General features: G+C 46.1%; 1 protein-coding gene across 2 annotated transcripts; it reads left to right on the top strand.

Moving 5' to 3' along the window:
• The first annotated feature begins 473 nt into the window (after positions 1–473).
• Positions 474–20,620, top strand: bmal2 (basic helix-loop-helix ARNT like 2). Of its 2 annotated transcripts, XM_023809063.2 has the most exons (17): positions 474–769; positions 8,978–9,122; positions 9,261–9,299; positions 9,999–10,040; positions 12,163–12,320; positions 12,798–12,877; positions 13,470–13,562; positions 13,776–13,893; positions 14,707–14,856; positions 15,079–15,319; positions 16,236–16,342; positions 16,582–16,732; positions 16,864–16,925; positions 17,260–17,374; positions 17,504–17,591; positions 17,676–17,775; positions 17,867–20,620. In XM_023809063.2, exons 1-17 carry the CDS (start codon positions 712–714, stop codon positions 18,022–18,024), a joined length of 1,905 nt encoding a protein of 634 aa, XP_023664831.2. In that variant the 5' UTR covers positions 474–711; the 3' UTR covers positions 18,025–20,620. The 2 variants fall into 2 exon arrangements, with proteins under 2 accessions (XP_023664831.2, XP_072560790.1); XM_072704689.1 differs by lacking the exons at positions 474–769; positions 8,978–9,122 and having other exon boundaries at positions 9,261–9,301; positions 9,989–10,040.
• The last annotated feature ends 92 nt before the right edge of the window (positions 20,621–20,712 follow it).

The following is a 20,712-nucleotide window of genomic DNA, read 5'->3' as shown; positions in this document are numbered from 1 at the left end:
GTAGCCGGCTTCGGATAAACCCGTCCCGGACCGGCAGAAGCGGCACGCAGCGATCCGGGGAGCAGCGCACGTTTTCCAGGCGCCGGTTAACAAGGCGGCAAATGACGGCTATTGCTGGGGAAGAAGCGCTAGATGCACTTTCCTACTACGACCATAATGTTACACATTCAATGTTAGCCTACCATGCAGAAATATAAGCACGCGACATCATTATTACTGTTCTTTCATACAACTTTCACAATCTGATAGATGATGGAATATGCTTTTTTTATGGAAACGCTCTGATTCTTGAATTGCGGAACAAACCAAAGGGAAACAGGCTTTGATGAAGCCGTAAGAGGTCCGAGGTCTGTGCACTTCTGCGCGTTTTGGGCACCAGGAGTCCCACGCTGCTGATTAAAGGGGCCGGTGAGATGGGGGGGGGATGTGGGGGCGGAGATGGAGACGGGGGTGGAGAAACAGCCCCTTCCGTGTTTTCCCGGGGTCCACCCCGTGACCTGATTAGACAGGACGCTCCCTTCGCACGCTCCTCTGCCCCCCCCCATGCTCCCTCCTTGGCAGAAAATAAATAAATAAATAAATAAATAAAAATAAAGTCAATTATACAACAGCCGCTATACCCCGCCTCTCGCTCCTTCCTCTCGCCACAAGAGCCGCCGCCTCCCCTCCACATGCACTGCAGTCCCGGGCCCCGGCGAACCGGTTCCAGCCATGTCGGCGGGGAATGCAGCGGCCGGCGGCGGCGTTGGAGCGGCAGGTGAACGGGCAGGTAAGCGACCGGCGCCCTAAACGGTTCAGCGCGTTTAAGCCGAGTGATACAGTCGATGTTGGGGGGTCTTGCGGAGAAAGAGGGGCTGGATCGTCGGTGCACTTCCTCTTTGCTAGCTTGCAGACTGTTCGTGCCGAAACTAGGTCAGTAGTTCAGTGGAGCAAACTCCGGAACGTTTATAAAATCTGAGCGAGATCGTGGGACGGAAAGGGCCGAAATGCGGCGTCCCGGTCGATCGGGGAGCCGGTGCGATGGGCGCCTGTCGCCGGTACGGAAGCCCACGCCGGCGCGCTTATCTTTAATACTTAAAGTATCTTTATTTCCGAGTGGACACCGAGACGTATAGCTGGCTGACTAGGCCCTTTTGTGCACAGATGCGACTTTACCGTCAGCTTTCGTTCATTTTATTTGGGTTTTACCCGCTGGCATATTGGGGTTTCAAGGCGTTTTTAAAAAAACTGAACAGATGACACTTCTCTTGTCTCATATCATCCCTGTCATTTTATTGCCTGTTTGCGACGATTTGACAAATATTCGCAAGTATGTTGATTAAATGCATGATTTCGTTTTTATTTTCCCAACAACAACAAACAGACTTAGCTTGTGGTCGATATTAAAAAAAGCGAAATTGTGGTTGTCTTTTACTTCTTTTTTTTAAATGATGAATACTGCCTGAATTCCCTCAATAATTGTAAAAGATTTTTTCCTGTAGTACTGTACTAAGAATATTTCCCATTATCTGTATCGTTTCAGTTATGGATGAGTGTCACTATTTAACCCAAAAGGTGTAAATATTTTACACTGTAAATGTTTGTAAATAAATGTCTCAAAACGCCCGCACAGTGTAGATTGATGCGGTATTAGGAAATTAAGGTTATTTATGGTTTTCGGTCACGGTAAGTTTTCCTGAATGTAATAACATAACATGAAGGCGTGATACTGCGGTGTAGAAATGGGGGATCTTTCTTTCTCTTTGTTGGGTTTTCAGGTGTTTTTTTTGCGTAAAACGTATAACTTTGATCGGAGTATATACTGAGCTTAAACAAAGTCCCGTTTCTGAATCCACAATTAAAGTGTCATAAATATTTTTTATAACGATGTGGTGGGTGGTAAACCTGTCCTTTCTGTGATTTGTTCATTAGTGTGCAAGTTGAACAGTCTGACGGTTATATAATATGTAGGCCAAACTACCAGCACACTTGTTGTGCACGATGGTCCTCGACCTCGCGTGTCTCCGTTCAGATTTGCCCTTGACTTCATTGAATTCGCCCATTTCAGCAAGTGCAAATGCGCCAGTAAAGTCTGCTACCAGTAGTAATTGCTATTGCGTCAGTGTTTAATGTTAGGATCTGGAAATTGTGCTGCATATTTCACGCTGTCGTTTTAGTTTTTTTTTCATTGCTCAGGTGCTGTGTGCTCATACAGGTGTCATGGGGGAAAAAAAGATTTAAAAATTCCATATAACAGTGCGCTGCTCTGTATTACATTGTCTCGTAAGAACATCTTTCCGCTGGTGGAAAAATTTTGTGCCGTTTCACTTAGATTTATAGACAGAGCTGCACGTGGCAGTCGGTTATGTTGTATGACGAGGGATTTTGACCAGACTGAAAAGGCCCGCAATTGTAATAAAATAGAACAAATGTATTATTCCAGAGACTCTTAAAAAAATGCAGTAAAATGAGTTTTTATACCTGGTGAGATAATTGTGTGCTGACGTGTGTCACTTCACATCTCGTGGGTTTAAAAATCCCAGCATCTGTTGGTTGCCCACCCACGTTCTCCGTAAGCACGAGCCTGTTTACAGCAACAGTAATCATGGCCACATCTCCTCCTCCACCTCGGACCCCCATGAGTCCCACTCTACTGTCAGAAAGTGTAAAACCCTGGTATGATTTTGTACCCCAAAGTACAAACAACAATAAAGTGCCCCTTAATGGTACATACTTCCTCAGAGTCTATTTCTATCCTTTAAAAGGTACATTTATCTGCAGCTTTGGTACAGTTTGCAGACCCTTGAGGGTACAGCCTCAGTGACAAGTAATTGTACATTTTAAAGGTACAAATTGGTACTTTTTTCTGACAATATAGATGCGTTTGGCCGTATGTCATTTGGAGATCCCTTCCACTCTTCCAAAACTACAGATTATTCGTTTTAAAAATGATTGGGGATCATTCGATCACACTTCACCTCTCTTTTCACATTTCCATACTCCTTAAATATTTACTCTTTTTTACTATTCAAAGTGACATCCAATGAGAAAGCAGGGTCCCAGCAGTAGCTTGGGGTCAAGTGCTTTTTCTCAGTGGCCCGATGGTGACATCACTCCTATCACGTCATTTGAACGGCACCGTTAGGAAAAAAAAGATTACCAGTTTGTACCTTTGCTTGTCACAGGAGCTGTACCCTCAAGGGTCTGCCAACTGTACACTAGATGTAGGTAAATATACCTAATAAGGTACAGAAATGGACTCCGAGGAACATTTTTGTACCACTGGGTGGTACATTAATTAATGTTGTTTGTACCTTGGGGATGTTCCTCAGAGTCCATTTCTGTATCGTAAATTAGACTAAAAGGTACATTTTACCTACAACTAGGGTACATCCAATGGTACAAATTGGTACTCTTTGTTTTTTTTACCCCGCTCGGCATCACTGATGCTGGGGGACGGGTGCCTTTTAAATGCGTGATTTCCTTTATCTTCAGGGTTTCTGGAGTAAGTCAAGGCTGACGTTCGTGTAGACTAGAGACCAGCCTGAGGCCATTTGCCTAAGATCTGCAGTGGGTGTGACGCTGTCCCTAAGGAGACCGGCTTTCTGTTTTATTCTCATTTGGATTCGCACTTGACGTGTGGAAGTATCACGTCCACACCTGCGTGTGTACAAACATCATGTGGTCACAAGTTGTCTCCACTTCCCGCTGGGCGTGTGGGCACAGCGTCTCCATTCATAGATGCGGGTGGTGGATTCATGGCTGGCTGAGTGTTAAGGCAGAACCGCTTGTGATTCCTCTGGCTTTTTGCACTCATGGGTGTGTGTAGCCCGTTGCTGTATCAGCTGGAGCTATCGGAGCGTGTAGTTGACTGTGAACTTTAAACTGGTGTATGGCTCTGCGGGGGGGCATGGTGGCACACTGGCTAGCATTGTTGCTCACACCTCTGAGGCCAAGGTCCGTGTGCGTGGAGTTTGCATGATCTACCCCTGTCTTTGTGGGGTTTCCTCCGGGTATTCCGGTTTCCCCCCACAATCCAAAAACATGCCAAAGTTAATTGGAGTTACCAAACTTCCCGTAGCTTCGTGTGTTTGAGCGATTGGTGTGTGACTGTGCCCTGCGATGGGTTGGTGCCCAATCTTGTGTTGCTCCCTGCATCACGCCCATAACCTCTGGGATAGGTTCTGGACCCCCCTGTGACCCTGAATAGAACAAGCAGTTACAGAAAATGGATGGATGTGGCACTGCAGCTTAAGGCTCTGTGTCCGCAACCGGAAGGACACCGGTTCAATTCCCAGGATTTCTCAATTGTGGAAAGAACCGGGCCCAATTGCTCCAGTGCCCCTATCTCTATGAAGTTCACTTGTGTGTCGCTTTGGACCAAAACATATGCTAAATAAATATTTGACAGTGTTTGCAGTCAGAGGATCAGCTGATGGGTTCGAGTTTAGCTCTGTGTGGCCCGGCACCGATCCGCTAGGGCATTTGCTCCAGCTCCTCTGGGTTGGACCTGCCCTGGCCTTCTGGTTCCCTGAACCGATTTGGCCCTTGTCTAGTCTGGTCTTCTCAACCAAATTGACCTTGAGCCAGTGACCTTTTTGGCCCGAAGTCCAAAGCTTAACCATTCAGGTCCTCAACTTTAAAAATATGGGCCTATTTAGTGAATCAAACTAAAGGGCAAGTTATTGGTGTGTTTTCTGAAGCATGTTTAGAAACTTTGTGGTGCCTAGAAACCCAGTGAGTGAGTAGGCAGGCAAACACCCAGGGGATTCTTCTTTCTTCCACACAGTCCCTGGTATTTTCTGTGCCATCCACCAGGAGGTGAGTATTCTTAGCACGCTCAGAGTGTGACTAGTGTGTAGGCCTTTGTGGTGCCATCTTCTGGTGAATCAGCAGAAAGGTTTTAGTTCTTTGCATGTCCCCGGATTGCCTTGTTAGTGTGGCGCGCTGGATTTCACTGTTTTGGTTTACAGTAAGGACACAGGATGCTATACAGTATAAAGATTTACCTTTCAACGACAGCTGATCATGGATCAGTGCTACATGTGTGATGTGTTTCGGTACATTTTAATGGATGATGCCGCGAAGGTGTTAGAATTGCAACTCGATCAGACGTGTTGCCCGTCCCCAGCTGCCGCTGGCTTCTTGGCCGTTTCCGTGGCGTCGGATCTCAGTATCGCCTGCCCGTTGTCAAGCTCAGCTCCGCTCTGGAATTCTGTGCAGCCTCAGGCGTGGACATGCCATCCATTAACCCCCCCCCACCCCCGGCACATAAACCTGCTCCAGGTTTTCACTCCAGAACATGGGATTAAAAATCAGGTTGTAGGTTTGTTAGATGCCATTGAGGTCAGTGGGTCTGTAGATCAGGGTATAAATACCCAAGCGTGGGAAGCCACTGTCTTCAGGTCACGGGCGTCCAGCGAGCTGCCTGTCGCTTACACAGATAACGAGAGAAGAGCGCAGACCAGCAGGTTTGCAGTGTTTAATTGCTCCTGGGGTCTGATTTTCCCCCACATCTACTCTGACCCTTGCAGTACATTATAGCACCGTAAACCGGCATGTTTGTGTCGTCCTTAAGGGAAGCTGCGTATTTAGTCGTCCAGCATTTGTGTTCTATAAAGCCACCCTAAGGCAGATGTGTGGGTTGGTGTTATGCTGAGGGTGCAGCGTGAGCCCTTGCTTTACAATTCGGGCTGGTTTCTGGGGTAACGGGGGGGTCGCGGTGCCTGTTCCCGCCTCCCTGAATGAGGACACGTGTACGTGCAACACAGCCTGTGTTAACCTGAGACCAACCTGAGGAGAAAGTAGAACAGGCTGTGTTATCCAGTGTCGTGTTCTGGCTCGTATATAGAGCAGACCCAGAAATGGTGTAGAAAGGGGCTCTTTGGTGCTGAGCTAGACCAGGGTGGGGGGCGGGGGGGTGGGGGGGGGGGGAACCTGTCCCTGTCAGCCCATCTTACCACAGTTCTGTTTTTTTCATCTGAATGCCTGTTTTTGCAAAACATCTTCATAGCCCTTTGACTAAATAGTGCCCTTAGTTGTAAAACGTTCCCATGGTAACCATTTTTAGCCATTTAACTGAGCAGTGTCTTTGCAGATGGAATAAGCTGTTTGTGGTCTGATGCTAGGTTTAGATTTTATGCGGTGTTATGTTAGTTAGTAATAAAGATTATAAATAACGTGCTCGCACAGATCTGACCGGCCCGTCTTCAGCATCGCTCTCCTTGTTGTGAGCGTTCAGAGTTTCTTCCAGGGGAAGGAGAAAACTATTGCAGAGGTTTACATTCATGGATGATAGACGGATGCCACCCAGTATTACAATGTAAACGGTCAGTGTTCTCTGCATTTATAAATAGCACATTATCATCATCCTCTTAAAAGTTGTTCTTTCTCTATTACAGTGTGAGTTTAGACCCAGCTGTACATGTAAGTTGTGTGTGACACAGGCTTCTCTGCGCCAGCATCCCATTGGTTAATGTGGCGTTTCACACGCGGGTAAACGCCATAGATAAACTTTAACTCTAGTCTTCATGAGGTTACCTGTGCCAAAGATGATAATCTGCATTCCTGGGCGTCACACGTGGCGGCATTTTGCACGTTTGCGATATGACAGCGTTCATCTTCACGCTGTTCTGATTTTTTTTATTTTTAATTTTTTTTTGTAGGGTCCCTGTTTTAGCACAAAATGCAGAGCCGTTCCTGAACTCGTAATGCGCAGGTTGTGGTAGGATGAGCCGAATCGCTGCAGATGAGGATATTGTGGAGTCAGCATTCCTGGAAAATTGTGCGTGAACCAGTTTTACCTAAGTATCTTGTGCAAATATATTCAGTGTGTGCAATGTGAGCTTTGTGTCAGGGACACGTAAGGCTAAACTTCCCTTTTCATGTTTATTGATGCACGGTTAGTAAGAAAAACAACAGCAAACCTGCAGGCTGTGCCTTTATCTATGTAACTGATAGCCATAAGCAAAAAGGGTCACTCATGAATGTGATGAAACTGCAAAAAAGCAGCAAAATATCAAAGGTACCTTTTCTCAGAGCTCTCAGCTTGTGGGAACTCAGCCAGCAGGACACTTTTTTTGCGGAGCTCGGGTGGGAGCAGGACAGAACCCGGCTGCCCCCCCCCCCCCATGCAGCTAACATCCATATTCTCACCCTAGAAGCCGCTTTGGCTGGTGTGGCTCTTGATGGGACGCTCACAGAATTAGAATCTGTGATTCTGTATCTAAAGGTCCGGCCATGCAACCACTGGTTTCATAGCTACTCTGGGGGAATCGTCATTTTTCCAAGCGTCAGCTTGCTTTGTTTTGCACTAAAAGAACTCTGGGTGTGTGAGAGTGTGTGTCAAAGTTGCCAGATGTTGAAACCCCAGGGAATGACTTGTGTTATGAGAATTTTTTTTTTATTGAAGTCAGCAGCACATCCGACATTAATCAACCATCCAAGATCTCAATGTGTGGCACAGATCCTGCTGTATTTTCAAACAAACTATATGGTGGCGAAGGTCCGCAGATGATGTCGTTTCCGGCAGCTGTTGGGCAGACGCAGCGAATGGCAGCTGGACTGGAACGGCAGGGAGGGGCCCTGGGGAGGCAGAGTTTTCCAGAAGGGAAACTGAGGTGCCAGGAAACGCCGCCTCACTGGGCCAACTGGCACCAGCATTATTGGGAAAGAGCGAGGAGATGCAGGACGCAGTGCAGAGAGGGATCACCAGCAGGAGGCGCTGCAGTTGTGGCTGAGCTGGTAGGGGCTCAGGCAGTGGTGCTGGTCAATCCTATAAGCGAAATAGGCGGCCGCCTAGAGCGCCACCTTTTGAGCGGGCAAAGGCAGTGCAGTTTGCCTAGAACGCCACAGGGCATTCGACCAGCCCTGTTTGGAAGTGTGACTATCAAAAGGTCGCGGGATCTTTGTTAGGGTAGTGACAGTTTGCAGATTACTGTCCGTGTTTCATGGAGTATAGCTGTGTTTAAGGTTGCTTAGTGGACTGGGGCAAATGTGGGAGGGGAAAATGGCATTTTTTATGGGTCCGTTTTCCTCTAAGGCGATGCACTGGGTTGGATTCATACCTGATTATTACACATTAAAACACAAAGGGTTTCCGTCTGTGAAGGGGGAAGCCTGTTTGGTCAATGAACACAATATAAAATGACACATTTTGAAGTTTGTGCTTTCGGCTATTCCCAGTCAGCCTCAGTGTCCCTCAGTTTTGAAGACAGCCCAGGAGATACTGTCATCTCCAAGGCTGACAAAGATGAATGTTTGGCTTTTATATGGCTTTTATATTTGCGGCTGGGTTTCCTAATGTTTGTGCAAAATCCACTAAAGAGAGGTACAATGAAAATTTTAACTTGACTGTTGAAATTTAATGGTCATTTCAGTAAAAATATTCGTTACAAGCTAAAGTTTTTATAAAAAAAAATAAAAATTTCACTAAAGCAGACTTTTTTTTTCCCATGTGAGCTAATGATTACACTAATTTCCAAGTTCGAGATCAATTTTTCAAATTCCTAGCGAAATTCGCCTTAGTGATAACTGACGGTGTTTGATATCACCCTGAACAGAGCTGTTTTTCCCATTCGCTGTATAGTATTCATTGTCTGTAATGATTTATTATTTTTTCTAATTTTTCTAGTTTTATTTATGCCCATTATCATGTAGAGCTGTATGTTCTAGCCTTTTATGTGATAATTCCGAATGAGGTGTTTCATAAGCATGATATACAATGAGCACCACTGAAACACTGAATGCATTAATCCATTAATTGACTGTCCTTGGCTCATGTGCACAGAGGTTTTTTTATTACCATTCACGGCAAATGTATTATAATAAATGCTCACTCTGTGACCTTCGAAGCTGCTGTTTGGATCCCATGCATCCTGCCGTTTCCGTTCGTGTTGTTCATGCTCTCCTGAGGTTGTGTGGGACGCAGCGTGGAGTCTTGCTGTGCCTCTGGGCACGTTCCCCTTCACTGACCAATCAGCTGCGTCCGGCCTTGCAGGAGATGCGGCGCTGGAGGAGAACCTCCCCACCGGGCCGCCAGCCGGTTCCTCCTCTGCGGCCGGCTCAGCCGCTGGCCCGGCCTCGGGCCCCCAGGGGGCTGTAACGGAGATGCCCCGGAAACGCAAGGGCAGCACGGACCTCCAGTGAGTGTGCCACCCCCGTCCGTCGCCCTCCAGCCAGCCGCCGCCTCTCCCATCAGTCCTACTCCAGTATGGTGGGGGGGGGGCCCAGGTCTCGATGCTGTTTCGGAAATGTTTCCTGAGTCTTCTTTTCTTTGCCAGAGATCCAGCAGAGGTGGACATGGAAGACGACCAAGACAAGTATTCCAGTTTTCTTCTTCGTTTTTTACATTTTAACCTGCTGTCACCCCCCTGTGACTATTTGCATCACTTGGTATCTTTTGGGTATCTTTAACAGCTTCTCTGTTAAAGGCTTAGCGTGAATCTCCTTAAGGTACTCTGCTGATTCCTTTTTTGTTTTTAAAATATTTGTCCTGTGTGGTTTATATCTGGACTTCATCGATCATTCCCAGCTTGTTTGATTAGCCGGCTTGCGCCAGTCGGGGTGTTTGAAAGGCGCTTGATCCAAAACAGCCCAGAATAACCATGTAAGAAAATGTTTCGCTCCTAAGGAAGAAACAGTGGCTTGACCCATTTATTTGTTTGCGAGTTGATGCGAGTCGTGTCTGTTTTTGCCACTTTGAAGAAAAGACTCATGCAGACATTGTGCAGGGTTGAGCTGCCTTGTAATAATCACTGCGGGGGGAAACCTTGGTGGAAATGGGGGCATTATCAGAAGCGCTACAGATTGTAAATTGTCACGAGCTATTAAGGTGCTCTGGTTCTGCCGGAAAAATGGCCCGTGACCGACGGCGTCCATGTGCAGTTTAGCGAAATGCTAAAGACTGAAAGTGGTGAAGATGGACTAGATGAGCTTGGAGCCAATAGGAATGATACATGTATTTTTAATAACCTGATTAACATTCTGTTTCCTTTTTTTCCTTGTATGTTTATATGAAGGTCCGAAGGGGAGGACCAGCATGTCAAGGTCAAATGCTTCAGGTAATAATAATAATGTCGGCATTTATGTGTGGGCTCATACCCCCACTTCACTTCACTCACCCCCACTTATGTAGTATGGGGCTGTGCAGGCATGAGAAGTCACACATATATAAGTCACTAGTACGTCACAAGTCCTAACCATCAAGTTTCGAGTCACGTCTCAAGTCATGCTTCTTAGGATTAACAATTAAGTCAGTCAAGACAGAGACTTGGTAAAGCAAGTAAGTGATATCAAGTCAGACTTTGTCTGACAGAATTACCCGAAGTTCATAGTGTTGTGACACGAAACATGGGGTTGCCAGCGGAAGCCCGGAAGCGTAAACGGTAAACAATCCATTTCTTCTAGTTATTGCTTAATGATGCTGTTTTGACAAAAAAAAAAAGAGTAAATTGATTATTTGACTACTACCTCTCGGCCTTTGGAACACACAAGCGCCTGGAACGCCTTCACGTTACGCAGTATGGTGAAGAAAGTGCAAATCTTAAAATAAAATGTCCCAAACCCACAATAGTAAGGAAATTGTCAAGGTAACGTGACATGTCACAACGTCCTGTCCCAATCCTATTTATGGCCTATTTCGAACCCTTGCGGCCTGTTGCACTCAATTACTTACCAGGGGATGTCAATTAAGTCTGGTGCCCGTGCGGAGCCTAAAATCCTGCCCGGCCGTCGCATTCACACCAAAAATAACAGCGGGGCCGATATATACGATATATTGGGAGCGCGTGACGTCAGGAGACGGGGTAACAGTCGTCTGAGCGGAAAGCAAAAGTTTATGAAGCAATGCAAAGTGAATTGGAGAAGGCAGGGGTTATCAGAATAACGGCGCAAGTCGTAAAAAATGAAAAAGAATACAGGAAGTCGAAAAGAGGGCTAAGCTAAAGTGGTGCTGGTTGCCCTAAAAAGCAAATATGGAAATGGACCTGCTAACCAGGTGACTGGAGCATTGATCTCCGCGACTGCTTTGGAGGAATCGGGTGAGTCGTTATTGTTGTGTTTACTTGTAATTTGTTTGAACTTTAATTACGTGTGGTGTATGTTGAATGTCTTCCGAGAATCCGTCAAACACTTTGTGGTGTTTTGTGTGTTGGACGTGTGTTGTAAATAGGGCCATTTCATTTTTTAACTTTTTTGTACAGCCTTGTGTTTAATGATAACTTAGCTAACTAGTAAGATACCATTAGAATTTCTGTGTATCAGCCAGTGATGGATAACATACAGCTGTCTGCTTTGTTACAGCAATGAAAATAAGTCGCACGCTATCTTGCTTGAAATGTCAGTGAAATTTACCATGTCTTTCATTGTCTTTCATGTGCTTGTTTTAACACAGGTGAAAAGAATGCAGATGGACAGGAGCATAATTTTTTTATATTATCCCACATGAAACATTTAATTTTTTCTTGATTATTTGTATATTTTTAAAATAAATGTTTACCAAAATGTTTCGGTCTTTTCTTGTCTTCACTTTCCCTATCGAAGTAGCCCGTTGATGAATATTGCACAGTAGTTCCTTCAGTATCCCATACTTCTTTTATATGCATTCGCACTGATTTCACGACAAATTATTATTTATTGTAACCTTTATGTGCTAATTTGTAAAGTTGCAACATAAACATTAAAATGCACAGTAATTTCTTATCATAGCAGCAAAAACACATAAGTACACATTTCCGCTGTTATAAAAATCGATTGCCACACGTATCGCCTTTAAAGTTGAATGCGGGACACTCATTAATTTTTATGAACTGTGTTGGGTTATACCCAGGAACGATAAAAATAGTGTTATCATTTGAAGTTAATTCAAAAAAGGATTTTTGTTCAACGCATCTTGCACGGTCCTCCATTTTTGTCTTCACTTCTGAAACGGTACCCCTCCCACAGCAGTACTCACACTCTGACGTTGTTGTTCTACCCTTTCGGCACTAAGTGCAGTGTGAACGTGGGCCGGTTTTTGGTGGGGCCGATGTGAGCTCCGGCCGAACTCCGGCTCCGTTGAGGACTTTGTGTGAAAGGGTTATGTGAGAGTTTAGGGCTCAGGAGGGCATTGGGATTGGGCCTTAGATTCCTTAATAACTCTTTATCTTTGACCCCTGAGTGAGCTTTTGACCTTTGACCTTTCAGGGAGCCCCACAGCCAAATCGAGAAACGTAGACGGGACAAGATGAACAGCCTGATCGATGAGCTGTCGGCCATGATCCCCACGTGTCACCCAGTGTCCCGCCGGCTGGATAAGCTCACCGTGCTGCGCATGGCCGTCCAGCACCTCAAGTCTGTAAGAGGTAGCTCCTCCCCTTCTCCTCCCATTTTCCCCTGTACTGGCCCTTCCAGCCTACATGCATGTCCCCTCCTGGACTCTTCCTCCTCCCGGTTCCTCCTAAGACAATCAGAATTTCCTTTGTGGTCAGAGATTCACGCTCAGAGGCTGCATCTACCTCATGATTGGTTCCTTTGTCCCTTAGCCCCTCCCACAACAGTCTGCCCATCTCTGGCTCTACCGATATGTGGCATCCTTACTTGGCACCTATTAGCCGTTCCTGTATTCCACCAATCCTGCAGAGATTTGGTGAAGCTATAGAAAGTGAATAGTAGCCTAGTTACCAGTTCACCCTTGTAATCATGCTACTGTGGCTGGTTCTGTGTCTCTGGCTGAGATTTTGGTGTTGATCTGCGTGACTATAATTCCCTCCACAGGTTCAATAGCAGGTTGTGGAACTTGCCTTTTTAAGCTGAGCTCTCTTCCACCCCCCCACCCCCAGGTGCCACCAACTCCTTTGCAGAAGCCAGCTATAAGCGTTCATTCTTGCCTGATGATGAACTGAAGCACCTAGTTCTCAGGGTAAGACCCCTAGCATCCTGGTGCACTCTCTATATCGACAGTATTGATCTCTACAACAGAAAACACTGTAAATGTGTATAAATGGTTTATCCCAAAGGTATCAGTTTAATTTTGAGGTTAAGTCACAGCTTAAACAGGGTGTATGAGTTTGGTGAGTATTCTAAAAACTTAAAATCTTAAATGTTATAAAGTTGTGTGTTCATACTGTTAATCTCTTGATGAAGCAGTAAACACATCTGACCCCAATGGTGACACAGGGACTGTAGCCTGCAGGGTGACACTCATTGGTACAGAGGTCAGGAGAGGGCACACTGTTATGTTTATGTGGTCATTTGATGCCATTCCGGAATGCATTCATCAGTTCCGATCCAAATCAGGAAATGGAACTGGAGTGGGAATTAAAATCTCCCTGAAATTCTAATTCAATTCCAGTTCTGTTCCCCATAGTTTTTTTTCCAATCCCAGCTCCAGTTCCATTTCCTGATTTGGATTGGAATTGATGAATGCATTCCGGAATGGCCCCAACCCTGCTGTGCTCTGACCCCTGACCTCTCTGCTCCGGCCTTGCCCTCCTGCGGTTGCTTCCGTCCAGGCTGCAGACGGATTCCTATTTGTCGTGAGCTGTGACCGGGGAAAAATCCTCTTTGTGTCTGAGACGGTCTCAAAAATACTGAACTACAGCCGGGTGAGTGACCCAGCTAGTCATTATGTTATGATTCATTGGTAATATTACAGCTTCTACTGCTAATGTTTATTGGTCCACATGGGACACCATAATGCCATCACAGCATATTTATGGGGAAGTAGATTTTATGTTCTGTCCAGGTCAGGCTCTGCTGAACGCTCAAGTTAACATCAGTACTTTTCAATTGCGGCTGAACTGTGCATATTCTGGCAGACTGACTGGATTGGTCAGAGCCTCTTCGACTATGTTCACCCCAAGGACATGGGCAAGGTCAAGGAGCAGCTGTCAGCTTGCGACCTCCACCCCCGGGATCGTCTTGTAGATACCAAAAGTATGTCCCGCAGGCACCCCGTCAAGCCCCCTTTCTATGACATCACCAGCTTATTCCGAAGTGAAATCGATACGGTTCCTCTACCGACACTGTATTTCATGCTGAGATGAGGGCTGTAAAATATGCAAGTATTTCACTTTCTCTAGCCATTTGTGGTGACATCAGTATTCACTATGTAGGAAAAAAATCAATAGAATTGAATCAATCCTTCAATACATGAAGGATTTTAACACCTGTATAAATGAGATTAATTAACTCCTTTGAGGCTGGGCAATGATGTTTACATTTACAGCATTTAGCAGATACTCTTATCCAGAGCGACTTCCATTTTTTCTAAATTCAGGGACAGTCCCCCTGAAGCAAGTTGGGGTTAAGGGTCTTGCTCAGGGACCCAATGATGGTAGTGCCAGAGGTGGGACTCGAACCCACGATCTCTTGGTCCAGAGGCAAGCATCCTAACCACTAGACCACCAACACCCATGTTTATCAATGTGTTATATTTATGGATGGAGTCTGTTTAAACAATCAGTCTGATTATTTATCGTTGGCGCTGTTGTGTAGATACTGTGTCTGTGTTGCACTTAGCAAAGGCAGGGGAAGCCCTACCATGCAGCCTCACTGATTTATGGTGCTTTGGGGTTTGTACAAATGTCGCAACATCTCACATAAATATTAGTATATGAGATAAATATTAGTATATGAGAATGTCGTGTGGATTTTGGCTGCTTCCATATTTACGCTCCATATGCTCTTATGTCATGAGGCCCCTGGTCTGCTGGGGCTTCCTGGTGACGATGCCACTTCTGCCCGCAGCGGGTCTCCAGGTCCAGGCCGACATCCCAGTTGGGGCGGCTCGCCTCTGCTCTGGGGCTCGCAGATCCTTCTTCTGCCGCATGAAGTACAACCGCGTGGTGGTCAAGTTGGAGGAGAAGGGCTTCCAAGCCGGCAGCTCGAAGAAGAAAGGCAATTTACTGCTTTCATCTGCATGCTGTAGGCTGTGTATGCTGGTTACAGTCTTTGTAATGATTTTTTTAATGTACGCTGAGGACACTCCTGTTGAATAGTTATTTTTATTTGGATTATGATCCATTAGTTGCGTTGATGTGAGAATCAGTGGGAACCTTGCATGAAAGTAGGAATGTTGGCTGCATCTTTGTAAGCCCTGTGCTTTGTCTCCCCCTGCAGAGTCCCAGCGGTACTGCACCGTACACTGTACAGGCTACATGCGCAGCTGGCCGGCCAGCCAGCTAGAGGCAGAAGTGGAGGGCGACGTGGACAAAGACGGCTCGCACTTCAGCTGCCTGGTGGCGGTGGGCAGGGTACACGCCCCCATGGCTCTGCAGGCCAACGGAGAGGTCAGGGTCCAGCCCAACGTGTTCATCACCCGCTGTGCCATGGATGGCAAATTTACCTTTGTGGATCAACGGTAAAAGCATGTCCCCCCTGCCTTGTTATTCGGGTGTTACTCTCAGCACTGTACTCCTACAATCAGTTTAATGAAGTATTTTCACATTTTGGTAGTGACCATTTTGTCAATATTTCATTTGATGCAGATTACTTATTGATTTTAGGTGTGTCGTTTGAGGGAAACTGTACCAAAAAGGCTTATAATATTACAGAAGACTCCACTGTCAGGCACAGACAGAAAAAGACAGGTGTGTGGTAGGCTGGAGATGAAACGGTGCAGGACAGCAGGTCATAGTTAACACACTACAGGAATTGTGTTTGAGTCGAGGACTCTGAGTTCTGTACTGCACACAGTAACTGACCTTGAAGAACAGCAGCAAAGGGTGAACTCCTCTGTTTATGATCGCTTTGCTAAGACTGGCGCATATGGATAAAGTTAACGGGATAAAGTCTTGGAGGAACCTTAGAAAGCATAGAAAGTACACAAAGGAGCTTCACTTTCAGTGCGTCAGGGAGCCATGAAAATATCAGTCAGTTCTGAAATACAGTGTTCTGTGGAGAGAAGGGTTTGGCAATCAAGCCAAGACAGGGACAACTAACAGGAACCGAAAAAACCAAACCGAAAAAAGAATGATTATGCAGTGCGGCTGGAGCTTGTTTTTGTGACAATATTCAACAAATAAATGTCATTTTAAATTATTATTTGAATTGTTATTTAATCAGTCATTTAAATGAGAATTCAATCAACTAGGTGAGATCGATCTGTTATGACTTAGTTTGCAGGGTAACCAATCAGATGTTTTGTTTTGTTTAGAGCCCGCCCATGGAGATTGATGTGTGACTTTGATAGATCATTTAAAATTATTGTTTAGATAATCATTTAAATGACACTTTCAATTATAATTCAAATCTTTTAAATGACATTCTCTCTGCAGAGCGACCACCGTCCTGGGCTACCTGCCCCAGGAGCTGCTTGGCACGTCCTGCTATGAGTACTTCCACCAGGATGATTTGCCGCACTTGGCAGACAGACATAGGAAAGGTGAGTCCGTAGGGTAAGCAAGGCTTGGGGGTGTCCTTGCATACTGAACTACTGTAACTCTCTCTAAATTCATAAGACAGCTTAGGTGGTGCCAGAATAAACAAACACTGTAGCCCCTCTCGCACATTGCAGTCAACATTCCCTAGTGTGGACCTCTGCGCCATTCTGTTGAGCAGTTTGATTATGATGAAGCCTTTATCTGGTTACATTCAGGCTGTTCTTTCTCTTCCTTCCTACAGTACTGAGGAGTAAAGAGAAGATCGAAACGAACTGCTATAAGTTTAAAACAAAATACGGCTCTTTTGTCACTCTGCAAAGTCAGTGGTTTAGTTTTATAAATCCCTGGACCAAAGAAATGGAATATATAGTATCAACCAATACTGTCATATCGTAAGTATCATCTCTTGTCTTTCAATGAAACAGATGTTATTTAAATGACATGAAGACTTCAAAGACCCTTCATAATTGTAACATCACCATGCCTGTGGTCTGTGCATTGCTGATGTTCATTCATCCTGCAGGGGTCACTCAGGAGCAGCTGGGGAGAAATCGGACCAGCCAGCTCAGCCTAAGGCTTCCGAAGGTAATACGTAGGCGGCGGTTCTGTGGAGTAAGGACTATGAAGGAACCAATACATCACAATATGTGTGTTTTGGTTCTGTTAACCAGCACCCTACTGTTTTGTTGAATAACTTAAAAAAGATCTATGAATTTCTTTCTACTGGCTACCTTTTCCATGGTGAGAGTAACCATTCTTCGATTTCGATGTGGAAAAAGACTATTTTGACTCCAAGTGGAGACCCAGGTCCAAGAGTAGCTGACAGGCATTCCCAGTTGTAGATCCACCAGGCGAATTTTGCATCAGATGCCCCACCCAAAGTCCACCAAGTTAATTACACAGTGCTTAACTGTTTTAGATGATGCCAGAAAGGTGTTTCCCATCATTCCGGGCATTTCCAGTGGATCTGGCTCCATGATATACGCTGGCAGCATTGGCACCCAAATTGCCAACGAACTGCTGGACTTTAACAGGTGGGTCTTGCATGTCTCTGCACCAGCCCTGTGAGCTGTTCATAAGGCGGATGAACGGCCTGTTTCAGCTTCCTTGGATGCCCAAAAAGATGAGGAGTTTGTTCACTTTGTCCTCCCTATGACCCACAGAATGAACTCATCGCCATTAAGTGGCAACACCAGCCCCTTTAGGATGCAGGATAAGAGCCACTTGGCCCTTGCAGCTACCAGTGCTAATGTGAGTGCCCCCCCTCTCAGACTGAATCTACCAGGAGCCAGGCTCTCTCCATCTACTGTAATTCTGCTCCCTGTGATCCTCCAGGTGCCAAATGGAGAGCTTACAGGCATGGAGCACCCTGGCAAGTCTGGTCCAGTTGGGGAGCATCGTGGGCAGCAGTTTCCTGCATCAGAAGCCGTCACGGGTTGGTTGCTTTCTAAAAGACACATGAAGCTCTGCTTTGTTCATAATGTTCCACTTGCTCACATGGTGTCACGCATGCTTTCCCTCCTCAGGTGATCACACCCAGCTGGACTTGGACAGCATGGTGGGGCCCAGCCTCGGGACACTGAACAACGATGAGGCAGCCATGGCCGTGATCATGAGCCTGCTGGAGACCGATGCCAACCTGGGCGAAGCCGTGGACTTCGACGAGATGCACTGGTCCCTCTAGAGCTCGACCTCCTGCTCTGCTGTCGGGTTCTTTCACACTATTTTAGTACTCGGCAGTCTTCACTATGCAGCGACCAGTGTTTTTTTTGCCATTTAAAAATTTGTATTTATTTGTTTTTGAAGGGGGGGGGAGGGTTTATTATTCCAAAGAAGGGCAGGGTATGACTACTGCGTTATATTAGAAGCAGCAAAGCGGTCACCATAGCCCTCTCCCAGCCTGATTGCATTGTACAGCTGTGCCTCAGGTGAGAATATCAAGCCCACTTGTCTACGTTCATTCTCAGACCGTGAACTTCATGACGATGGACCCTTGTGTTAAACACAAAGGACACCGGACGGACCCCCCTTTCTTGGTTCCCCACTTCAAATAAGGATATATGTAGTGAAGCACAAGAATGGGAGGATACAGGAGGGCACTGAGGCAGGTATAGGGCAGGTCCTGGAGGCCCACTGGAGTGGGTGTCACATGACTTCAGGGGTGGTGAGTGTTCAGTAAGAAAAGGCAGCTCCTCTCAACAACCCCACTCTACCTTTAGCTTTACACCGAATGAGCCACGTGAATCCAGCAGAAACCCACACCACCAGCAAACCACCGGCTTCCCATCTACCTTGACCTTTGACCCACAGCCAGCAGCAGGAGGACGGTGTTGGGGTGCAGAGCTTGCAGAGTTGCATGGAAGCAGGACATTGCACTCATCGCGACGTGAATGGCACTGCGTTCAAGTTGGCAGGTGTCTAACTCAGGGAGCAGCAGGAAGGTGGTGACTACCTGCCGATCACGCAAATCGTTTACCACTGGTGTTTCGTATCGTACACCTTGGGCCGTGTCCCGCTGGTGGCCGTTCGCATGAGCATGAACCTGGTCCTGATGTGAATTCTCCACGTATCTTACCGTACCTCTTCTGCTGCGAGTCTGGCTTTTGCCCACGATTCACAAAGGTTGATTTGGCTTATGGCTTCACATAGGATGTCCAGAGTGGTAACGTGAACAAAAGGTCCAGTATTTAACTCTGCTTACTTTCCATACTGGTTATTCTCCCCTCTATGGATGGCTAGGGCCAAATGAAATGGATACAAATCATGGTGGCATGGGCATATCGATTTCAAACTGCGGTGTTTAACTGCATTTACCATGAGTGTGGTCTGATGAACATGGCTTCCAGCATCTGTTATGTGGTGGCTGTAGGATTTCCTGTATATATTTTGTTTGTGTTTGTATTTTGATGGATTGCTCTAAAAGTGGGGGTAGTTTGCAGTTTAATAATGGACATTGGTAAAAGCAATCCAGGGAAAATAGAGGATTAACATGGGATGCGACCAATTTGGATCTTCTAGCAGTAGAAAGACACTGAGGTGGAATCTGGCTTAATATTCTGGGTGTGGAGTTTACTGCTACAGCATGACAGCCATATATATCTGTGGGAGGATCTTTCACTCGATACCAGAACCTCAAGAAAGTTGCATTTTATGTTCCGTTTGCTGCTCCGTGTTCAAGTCTACCTCCTATTTCTGTTCCCGTCTGAGGATTTAAAATTGTATTTGTGCCAGTACACCTTACTGTAGGTGGGCCTTTTTGGAACTGGTGCAGAGGAGCTGGCCGTGGGTTTCTCAGCCCTGGGCTCGAGATGGCTGCATAGGAAACGGACCAAGGCGCTGCCTTGCTCAGATGTGCCTTGCAAACTTTCTGCCCCGCACTGCACACAGATTGACTTGCGCTGCAGGAACCGAAACCTTTTCCCTCACAGCACGCGGCCAGTGACCCTGGCAGTCAGGGGTACATCCCTGAAAGGTTTTTCACTGTTAGACACCGTGTTGGAACAAACTCTTAAGAAGCTATTTAAGTACTAGCAATAGGCAGACACTGGTTGTTTAACAGCCATCCGAGGATACTTGAGGCTTAAAGTATAGTGTCCGATAGCTCCCCTTTGGAGTATGTGAGTAAGTGCTTAACTCCAAAAGCCTTTTCCAAACCAGGCAGTCAAGATACCAGAATGTGCCATAATGATGGTACGTGCTGCACTGAGGTAGGGGTTCGAAGACATTTCTCAGTTAAAGTACTGTACGTGTGCTCTGGGTGGGGTGCCCAGGACACCAAAGGTGTGTGGTGCACCATTACACGCTAATCAGCAGAGCACTCACTTTACTAATCCAGTCTGAAATTAAATATAGCAACTTCTATCTTAGACTTGAAATATGAAGTGGTAAGATTTTTTTGTAGTAGTAGAAGTTTGTCCCCTTTGAATATTTTGCATGCCGCTCTTTTTGTACCATTTGTTTTCTACTTATGTTCGTTTTATGGGGAAAAGCTGTGTGTGTTTGCCTTAATGGACGATGTGAACGAGATATACACCCTTCCTGTCCATTATGCCCTACTCCTGCTATCCCACAATGCCTTGCTCCACGTACGGGGTGATGGTAGTCGGCGAGTGCTGAGAGCGGCAGGGGGTGGACCGCAACGAGAGCCCTGGCTGTCTGTTACGCTCTCGTGGATGAAGATGCTCATCAGCTGACCGTGACATAACTGCTGCTGTTAAGAGGCGCATGCCTGGTGGGCCGTCCTGTAGGAACATTTCAAATAAACATTAGTGTCCCCTAAAGCTGCACGGTGTCCCATACAATGGTTATAGCACAATTACAGTTAAAGCGTCCTATACGTTCTCAGAAACGTGTACCCTACAATTCTTCCCCG

The sequence above is a fragment of the Paramormyrops kingsleyae genome, chromosome 1 (assembly GCF_048594095.1).
Source record: "Paramormyrops kingsleyae isolate MSU_618 chromosome 1, PKINGS_0.4, whole genome shotgun sequence".
NCBI lineage: Eukaryota > Metazoa > Chordata > Actinopteri > Osteoglossiformes > Mormyridae > Paramormyrops > Paramormyrops kingsleyae.
Note: the sequence above shows the minus strand (reverse complement) of the source record. Positions and strands in the feature narration are given on the sequence as shown.

Excerpts from the sequence above, each read along its gene's own strand:
- bmal2 (XM_023809063.2), top strand. The coding sequence starts at position 712 with ATGTCGGCGGGGAATGCAGCGGCCGGCGGCGGCGTTGGAGCGGCAGGT. Across the intron at positions 15,320-16,235 it reads TTTACCTTTGTGGATCAACG|AGCGACCACCGTCCTGGGCT; the intron begins GTAAAAGCATGT and ends TTCTCTCTGCAG. Across the intron at positions 16,343-16,581 it reads GGCAGACAGACATAGGAAAG|TACTGAGGAGTAAAGAGAAG; the intron begins GTGAGTCCGTAG and ends TCCTTCCTACAG.